General features: G+C 32.9%; 1 protein-coding gene across 5 annotated transcripts; it reads right to left on the minus strand.

Moving 5' to 3' along the window:
• Nucleotides 1–714: 714 nt before the first annotated feature.
• LOC132171378 (ankyrin repeat-containing protein NPR4-like) lies at nucleotides 715–7,105 on the minus strand. Of its 5 annotated transcripts, none has more exons than XM_059582678.1 (6): nucleotides 7,087–7,105; nucleotides 5,889–6,084; nucleotides 4,644–5,132; nucleotides 3,687–3,839; nucleotides 2,073–2,506; nucleotides 715–1,951 (listed from the first exon to the last, which is right to left on the minus strand). In XM_059582678.1, exons 2-6 carry the CDS (start codon nucleotides 5,983–5,985, stop codon nucleotides 1,160–1,162), a joined length of 1,965 nt encoding a protein of 654 aa, XP_059438661.1. In that variant the 5' UTR covers nucleotides 5,986–6,084; nucleotides 7,087–7,105; the 3' UTR covers nucleotides 715–1,159. The 5 variants fall into 5 exon arrangements, with proteins under 5 accessions (XP_059438661.1, XP_059438660.1, XP_059438659.1 ...); XM_059582677.1 differs by lacking the exon at nucleotides 7,087–7,105 and adding an exon at nucleotides 6,481–6,502; XM_059582676.1 differs by lacking the exon at nucleotides 7,087–7,105 and adding an exon at nucleotides 6,210–6,474.
• Nucleotides 7,106–9,994: the final 2,889 nt, after the last annotated feature.

Raw genomic sequence — 9,994 nt, forward strand, 5'->3', positions numbered from 1 at the left:
CTACCAGATAAAAAGCAATTTAAGACTCTTTTTGTTTCGACCTAAAATACTTTTTGAAAAACGCTTTTTTAATTGTTTGGTGTTCGGTATGACCTAAAACTTATGATCAAACTGAAAATATTTTTTTCGGTTGATTAAAAAAAACTTATTTAATTTCCGTAAAATGGGTTTTCTTTTATAAAACCGTAAGCAATTTTTTGAGATTGAGCTTCTCATTCTTGTACATGCATGCTCTCTCTTAGCTTGCACACACACACACACACGCATAATAGGGGTATAATCAACCTAGATGCTCAAAACCATAAGCTTCTCATTTTCTTTCTCCTTCATTTTGACGATTGAATCTAATTCCCTCAGGTAGAAAATTGAAAGAAAAAAACAAGATTCCTCTTCAACCGTTGGAATCATTCCTAAACACATTCTACTAATAGGAGTTAACTTAGCTTGATTAAAGATTGGGGTATTACAAAACATATTGTTGATGTTGGGTGAACTAATTAAGCATTTTTGTATGATCGAGTACATTAAATAGAGTGTCACTGGTCAAAAATGGAATTTTGGTAGAGTCTCACCACCTAGGAAACATAAGTCACACCTCAAATAGAGAAACCACATCTCAAGATAATTAGCATAAAACTTTAATACTTTCATTGATCCAAATAAACTTGGCTACATTGATATATATAGGAACCAATCTCTTATTTGATAAAGTACTAGAACCACAACTAAATGATAACTATTACTAGGATAACATAAATGATACACAATGGCCGGTACTTTAGTAATTGATTACACATAAACTATGTTTATTGAAATGATAAGATAATTAAACAACTCCTTTTGCTGGCCGTTGTGTGACTCTACATAAGGAAGTTCCTGTAAATGGTAGCTTGACTATAATCAGCACACTATGGGCTTATAGAGAAAATTACAAAGGAAAATAAAAATAATGGTAGTTCTAAGCAATGAAGATCACGTTGAATTCTTGATGGAAATGATTCATAAGAACATCAATTCAAAGTCCTCTTTTGCTCAATTCTTTCTCCAGCCTTCCTTGTTTAAAAACTCTTGACCACCTTTAACAAATTAATTTGTCTTCCTCTTTGTTTCACTTGCATTTCAGATTACTAATCACTTGCCCAATGATCAACATCTTCTGCTAAAATAGCTTATGTTTATGTGGCCGAAAAAGAAACTTGGACGAGTATGTTGATCGCAAAATATCAACCCAAAGTTGATAATGTAGCAGAACAAATAAAGTAACTGGGATACTAGCAGAAGCAATTAGAATAATTGGAACCCATGCCACTTCACTGTAATAGAACAAAAAGCAAGTTGCACTAAAAGCTACAATCATGCTTGCTATAGAGACGAAGAGTGTTGTAAATCCAACCAACAACTTTGTAGGTAATGACATGAGAAAATCCTCTTCCGCATAACGTGAAGTCAAAATTGACAAAAATATTAGCATTGAAGTTGAAGAGAAGAGTAGTGCCAATGCATCTGATATGAAAAACACCATAAACCACTTACTTTTCAAAAAAATGGGTGTTCCTATTTCTTGATCGTTGCCACCTGGTACAGTAAAAGCTCCAGCAAAGACCACTGTGGCAATCAATGCGGCCACAAGCATGCAATAGTTTGCTGTGTCTTTCATCCACTTTTCTCCTTGTTCTTTTAACTCTTTATGTTTGTTTTTGAATAATTCCCAAGGTGTAGCCGCAAGTCCACCGTCTTGATCTATAACCCTAGGTTGACATTTTTTATCTGTATTTTCCGTCTTCGTGTTTGAAGGTGTATTCACAGCTTTATTGTCTTGATCTTTATCCTCAACTTGACCTTTTTGATATGTATTCTCCAAACATTCACAGATACATATATCCACACGTTTACTCTTTCGATCTATATTCTTCAACTTCTTGTATAAAGGCGGCACAATCTTTTCTATTTCCTACAATGATGGAGGTATAAATAATTTACAAAATGCAAGTGCAACCAATAAACATGCAACCAATAAACATGCAATCAAAAGAAAAAAAACAAATTCAAATCATATAATTATTACCACCCACCTTAAACCATAGTAACTCTCGTTGCATTTGAAGGGGCGCTCCAGATATGATATTAAGTCGATCTAAAGGAGCCAATTGTCCAGCTAAGTGTAGCATGTTGAATTCACTATTTGTGTATTTTGCAACCATACCCTTGATAGCGCCTAACTCATATATTAGATTGAACACATTCTCTTGTCGATGTCTAACAGCAATGTGAAATATTGTTTGTACGTTCTTGTCTACTCTCCATATGAGATCAGGATAAGAGCCTATTAGAATAATTAAATATTCAACATTCCCTAATTCTGCAGCTTCAAAAAGAAGAGATGAATGCTCCTCTAGGAGGTCTATGAACTTGTCTTCTGGCAATACTAGAACCTCTCTCCAAAGGAGTTGAACTAATTTATGAGCGGGTAATTGGATCAAAGCTTTGTTACACGTCCCTTTGAACCCTGGGATTATTAAAAAAAAATAAATTAATTAATTAAAAAAAAAAAAAAAAAAAAAAAAAAACTACTCAAATATTGTTTGGTAAGAAATAAATATGGGAACAACAGTAACTATCTGAGCAAGATTCATAGGAAGATATCATTATATTTAAACTTGGGAAAATTAGTTTGTGCTTATGACATTGAGACTTAAGTTTTCAATTTTATAAATTCGAGACATGTACTACAAGCATTTTTAAATCGAGACCTCAATTAACTTTCTCATCTAGTAGGATAATCAAAATAACTATAAAACTATAATTACCAGATTATATTAAAAAAAAAAAATTATAATTACCCAATTATATTAAAAAATTGGATTAGTTTTTTTTAGAGTTGACTATAGAGGCCTCCTCCATGACCTTTGTGAGGGGTGGACCTCAACAAGGGGATTGCAGAGGTCCCATGATCTATCTCTCATAATCACGGAAGCGAACTCATAGGTCGCATGATTAACAAATATCACTATTTTTCTAATAAAACAATAAAATAAAATAAAAATTGCAAAGATTGGGTTTTGGTCAGGACTTAACGGAATTTGCAAAAATATCAACACCAAATCTTTACATTTTTTTATTAAAAAAATAGGGGTATTTTTGGAATTTTGAAAAATATTTAATAAAAAATCATAACAGAGGGGATATTGAAAAAAAATTAAAAGTTCGATACCCTAAATTGAAAGTTTTTTAACTTTAGAGAGTAATTTCGAAATGAGTGCAAATTCAAGAAGTTTTTTTTGATGTTTCCCTAGCTACTATCTTCCTTTTTTTCTTTTTTTTTTTTTTTTTTTTGAGCATTAAGATCAATGCAATTGAATTAAGTAAAAGACGCTCAAATATTGTCTCCAAAAAAAAAAAAAAAAAAAAAGGAAGAAAAAAGGCTACTTACAATTCTCTTCTATGTCTCTACAAGAAAGAGATACAAATATTGTGACAGATTGAGACATCTAAAATATAGAATGATTTGTCCCATTAGAATTTCCCATAGTTATTGAAATAGATATCAAGTAAGCTAATTTTCTCATTCCGGGGTGATTTGAGTAAAACTGTCATTAATTAGTGTGATCAGTGTAAAAAAAAACAACTACTAGGGAAATGTTTCATATTTGTGCAAGTAACAAAACTTGTGTTGTAGAGAAACTCACAGGAGTTGAAGCACCTTTCCCATACTGATAGCTGACTTCTGCTGTCGAATGCAAGAGGTTTTCTAGCCAACTCTTGCAATGCTATCTCTTCTTCGCTATTCTTCATAGTTGCTAAAGTACTTGGGTCCTTTTTCAGAATTGTCAATGCTATATCTGTCCACAAAACAACACATTTGATTTAGTCATTGTCAAAAGTTAGTTCAAAATTATTGTATGCTCAGTATATTGTGTTATTAATTATATAATTAAATTTATCATTTTCTAATAACTTAAGCTTTTGGGATAAATGGTACTTAACATAGTATCAAAACTAATTAGATGTTATAAATTCGAACCATGACTCCATAATTCACTCTTATTTCAGCCCAGGGAGGAACCGCGTTGGGCCTTGGGGAGACCCTGGACCCCCCAAGGCCCAAGGTGGTCCCAAAAAAAAAAAAAAAATTAAAAAATTCTTATAAAATTTAATTTTTGACCTCCTAATTAAAATTAATTTTTTTTAGAATTTTGCCCTCCAAACACAAATCTCAAGTACTTCCGCCCCTGAATTTTCAGCTAAATATTTCAGGTTGGGCATCATTCATCCATGTGGGTTTTATGCACAACATTTAAATTTAGTATTCATCTTAATATAATCACGAGCACATATTAAATATTCCATTTTCTTGTTTTTGGACCAAAATTAGCTCCTCTATGAGTAGCATGTACACTAAATATGCATTTAGACAAGGTTTTCCCTAAATTAGATTGAAAAAAAAAAAAAAAATGTCCAAGGATGAGTTCTGGTTGAAAATTTTCTAACACTACGAAAGTTGTGCTACAATGTAGAATTAATTATTAGTCTTGTGAAATTTTCATGATAGACATTTCACGTTCAATTGAAATTTCAATATAAGTAGATCAAACTGAAAGTTAATTATCTCAAACTCCTAAATATTAGTGAGATGTAGAACATACCATACATATCAGTAGAAATAGTGGCAACAAGGATATCAATGCGTTCGATAGGTTTCAAATCTTCAAAAGGAGTCACGTCGTATAGATACGACACCATCTTTCTACGTCCATTCGAAGCTGCAAAGTAGAGTGGTGTCTTTTCTTTTCTACCACGGACTGATGGCAGTTTCTTGTTCTTTTTCACCATCTCCTTAGCAATTGACACGACTTTGGATCCACCAGCAAAAGCAGCAAAGCAAAGGGCTGTGTTTCCATTTTTATTTTTTAATTCTATGTCCTCCGAAGTCATATGTTTGACCAGTTCTTTTACAAAAGTGGCTTGTTTTGCTGCAACTGCAATGTGAAGAGCTGTCTCATTCCGTTCTGTTATGGGACTACGAACGAGATCTCGATATTTCTCAATTAGAATCTTAGCAGCTTGCCAATCTCCTTTTAGGGCAGCTTTATAGAGGCAAACCGAAGTGTCAAGGTAATGAAATCTTTCTATCCCTGGAAATATAGATCATAAATATCTAATAAGGCAGCAAATGAAATATTTCTTCTTTTTTTGTGTGTGCTATGTGAGTCATTCTCTACTTTGTTTTTTTTCATGACCAGAAACCCCACCAAGGTAGGGTGTGACGTCTCACATTGCATGCTTTCGCTAAATGGTATGAAGCATTATAGGATAAACCCAATAATAAAATTGTACGAGTTTGGTCCAAAACAGACAATATCGCATCATTTAAAGTGAGGTATTACATATGGTATCAGAGTTCAAGCCCAGTCTGAAATGGGGGCGTCCACAAGCCTATAAGAGTTGCCAGTGAGGACGCTGGGTCCCAAGAAGTGGTAATTGTGACGTCCTACATACCCTATCAAGTAAAACCTGAAATCCATGCCTTACGCTCCTATCAATGTATGTGGACCAGTACTTGAGTAGTTGGCTTCACTTGGAGGCTGGCCCCAAGAGGCAATTTGAACTTAGTGAATTTCGAACCTCAGACCATAAGGAACACCTAAAGTCCCAGGCTTCCACCAAGTGAGCCAACCCCTTGGCCTATAGAAATGCTTACAGATCATTTTAGCGAAATTCACATTCAAGTGTTAGTGAGTTGGAATGGAATGCATAGCATAAAACAAATTAAGGAATTCATATATAACACTTCTCCTTAATTAAGATATTAATTGGAAAAGTGATTTGTGTATCATATGTTCTACTCTATGTGACAGCATATAGACAACAAAGAATGAGAGATCACTCACTCGCTAGATTTTTCTCATCTGAGACGGGCTTATCTGATGGTGTATTTGATTCAGAGGAAGTGGATGCTTCTTGATCGTTATTTTGTCCACTTCTCATTTTTTGGAAATACCTCACTCCTTGCAATTGTCACCTTTCACTTTTGTCTTCTTTCTTGAGGCTCTTTACTTCACAGCACAACCTTGGCCCTTTTCTTTTCTTTTGTAAGAAATAAAATCAGATAGAAAACATAGGATCAGTACACAATCGATAAGTTATTCATTTGTAAATAATCTCAATTTATGGGAAATGATAATTTACAATGGTTTTGTTCAAATACGTACCAAACATGCATGAAGGCCACGTTGAATAAGAGAGATATTTTCAACAACAAAAATATATATATTTTTGTACGACAACTTAATATATACGAACACTATATTACGTATATATACATATCGAGATACTAGCAAATTTTCCGAACAATTGAAATTAACATGTCAGCATTATGGAACAAAAACATAAAAATATCTCGAAATTCTGGCTAGCGATAGGGAGTTGAACTTCACAGAGGGAACGGAGTTTTTGTGAAGGGAAAGAGTTTGTTATACTAACCTCGCTGGATCGTTTGAAACGAAGTCCACCACCAGCACAAACGAATATATAGAACAAAAAATTAATAAAATAGTAAAGTAAATAATTTCGTTTAATACTAAAAGAAAATTACAAGAAGCCCCTCTCGATAATACGCAAGCAATGCTTTCGTAAGAGATTGACGTCACTAATGATCAAATCATCTTTTGATTTCTAAAATTTTGTTATGTATTAATGCATCAGCATGTGGGTTGACCACTAATAGTTTAACAACCCAAATAATGTCTGCAAGCCAGTTGTAAGCATTCCAAGTTTCTATGCATGAAAATTATAGCCCAACAACTCCCAACACTTATTTTAATAAGCTTAAACAAAAATAATATGAAATTTAAAATTTTATCATCACAGAATCAATCACGAAATATTATGAAATAAATAAATCAATCAACACAAACAAATTTTAATGACAAAGTGAAAACCCTTTGAACAACTCAAAAATAAAACCATTATGAAATAGCCTAAGCAGAAAATTAATTTTCTATAGAAGAATGAGAAATTACAAATTGTTTAGACTTATAAAATTTTTGCAAAAGGCACACATTTCTACTAAGCAAACGACCTGCTTACCTTATACCACAATAGTACTTCTCCCAAAATTTATGGAAAATTCTTCTACTTGACCTTCTTCGCTTGTATGGACTTAATGGAATCTTCTTTTACCACACACCACATAAACATTTAGAGGATGAAAGGGAGATTATTAAAACATTGGAGTATGGAATTACTCCATGTGAGCAGTGTGGAATAGTGATGAGATAAAAGTTCAATTTATAGCAATACTCTTAAAATTATATATCCTCTCTTAAGGTCACTCAGGATTTAAGGTCTCTACCCAATATTGTTGATGAAAACTATGATTATTTCTTTTGAACTTACTGAGAAAAATTATGATCAAGTTCATGGTTTATTAGAAGTAGAAGGTGGCTTGGCGGGATCTCATGGGTACAGAATAAAAAATGTTGTTATCGCGCACAATAATGATGAACAGTATATAGAATCGAAAAGAAAGAAAGTCGAGACACAGATTTAACGTGATTCGGCAATGTTCCTACGTCTATAGAGAGGCGGCTGTATTTTTCTCTTAATGATTCAGGGTTACATCATAACATATATATAGAAAAAACCCATAAATCCTACTTGTACAAATGTATTAAGAAAATCTCCAAAATATTCCGGCAACAATTTTGGTTGAACGAAGAATCTCCTGCGACAGGTAATATTTTGAATGTAATATTTGTGATTTATTTTGGATGCTAAGAATCAATTATCAATTTCTTGATGAGTGAATACACTTTTTATTCTTCGAACCCGACAGTTTTTGTGTGGACCATAAAGATCATGATAAATCTCTTTCACCAAGAACAATTAAAGAAGCGTGCAAGATCTTTCTTCCAACTACCTACTTTCGAAAGATCAGAAGCATATCCAAAAATAATAAATGTTATCCTGCTGAACCTATGTGTGGATCACAATAATTGAATGTAGGTATCCTTATCTCATTTAGCAGCCTATGTGTGGATCACAATAATTGAATGTAGGTATCCTTATCTCATTTAGCAATGCCATTAATTGGACTTGTCGTTATCTATATATATCAAACTTATCAATTGCGGGTAAATTGTGTGAAAATAATGTTCAAACTTGAAACTATTTTTATAATATTATTTTAAATTATTAATTATTTTAAAAGATTAAAATAACACAACATAATAAATTTAGGTTACGTTTGATATGCACGATTGATTCAGAGGGTGCTAGAATTCATTTTATGAAGAGGAAAGTGTCTCGTGGCAGCTGTTATAAGATCAGGAGCTTGTACTAAAATAATACGGAAAACTTTACTTACCCCCATGAACTTTTTCGCATTTTGCAAACACCTTCCAACATTCAAAATCTTTCACTTTGATGTAGCAAACTTTGATTTCTTTCTACTTTCCCCATTCCATTAGGATTTTCTGTTAAATCCTAACGGAGGGGTGTTAAATTCTTAAAATACCCTTAGTTTTTCTTAAAAATTAATTATTTAAACAAAAAACTTTTGACCCGTGGGTTCACCGGTGGATCTAATCCACCCATATTGTGACCCACGGGTCATAATTAAAACCAAAACAAAAAAAAAGAATAGACGGTGGGTGGGTCACTTGCGGGTCACTTGTGACCCATGATGGGTCACCAAGTGACCCAACGGAGGGTCACTTGTGACCCGCTGTGGGTTAGTGACTCACAATGGGTCACTTTTTTTTTTAATATAATAATTTTTTATTTACAAATAAGGGTACATTTAAAATTTTAAAAAAATTTAAGAATATAAAGGTCTTTTACTTATTTTACCGTTTGATTTAACTGCAATATTTAATGGTAGAAAGTATTTGGAACGGAACAAAAGTTCAATACACTAAAGTGAGATATTTTGAATGTTGGGAACTGTTTGCAAAAAGCGCGAAAATTGATGAGGATAAGTGAAGTTTTCCCAAAATAATAATACATTCAACCATAATCAATGCAAACAATCAAGTAATTAAGACGATAACTACGGCCCTACACTAAGAGAGGCGTGAGATTTGAGACACCATGCATGGGAGGAGAGAGCAAACCCTCCCTTATATTCCTTTCTTCCTTCTTCCCTTTCTCATTCTCGTCTCTTTAAGGCCTTAGTTTGCTTTATCGAAAACATTACCGGCCTCTTTTGAGGCTCTATCTTACATATCAAACCCTTCACCAAAGGTCCACAGTTAATACCAATTTTTCACCGTCTCTACAGTGTCTAAAGACGAATCTGTTAAGGTTATCTGCTTGAAATTTTAAGAAGCTAGATTTACGTTTTTAAGCCATGAGAAAATCCGTGGGCCTAACTTATCTCATAAAACCGGTTCAATAAGAAAAGTTTACCCATTTTTTATAACCGATAAAAAGAGACCAATTTGAATATTAATTTTCCTAAATAATATTAATCCGTAACTCTGGACGTACGAAACGTGGCATCCTTGATATCACCTAAAAAATACGACTTCTTCTCTCTGCTCATATCTCTCTCACCAAGACAGTTAGATTCTTTATTAGTTAGTTGTCTATAGTTTGAGGGCCAGAGGGAGAGGAAAAAATAAATATATAACTGGCCAATTAGTGGTCCTCGTTTCACATTTTAAGATTAAGTAAACTGTACAAATCAAATATTGTCTGAAGGACAGATATAGTTGTATATTTTTTATGCCAAAACGAGTAATTAAAAATCACTTTATTTAGTTTTGCTAATGAATTTTAAAAGACACCATATATCGGATTATCTAGTTTTTTTTTATCTATATCATTTAAATTTTATTTTTTATTTTTTTTGTAAGGATTGTATTTTTTTCAAAAGAACTATTGGGAAAAAAAGAAATGTGGAGAGAGAAATAATACGAGTAAATTTTGGGAAAAGAGGAATGTTTAAGAGAAATAATATGAGAAAAATTTGAGTAGAGATGTGGAAGAAAAT

Source organism: Corylus avellana, chromosome ca2 (genome assembly GCF_901000735.1).
Source record: "Corylus avellana chromosome ca2, CavTom2PMs-1.0".
In the NCBI taxonomy this organism is placed as follows: domain Eukaryota; kingdom Viridiplantae; phylum Streptophyta; class Magnoliopsida; order Fagales; family Betulaceae; genus Corylus; species Corylus avellana.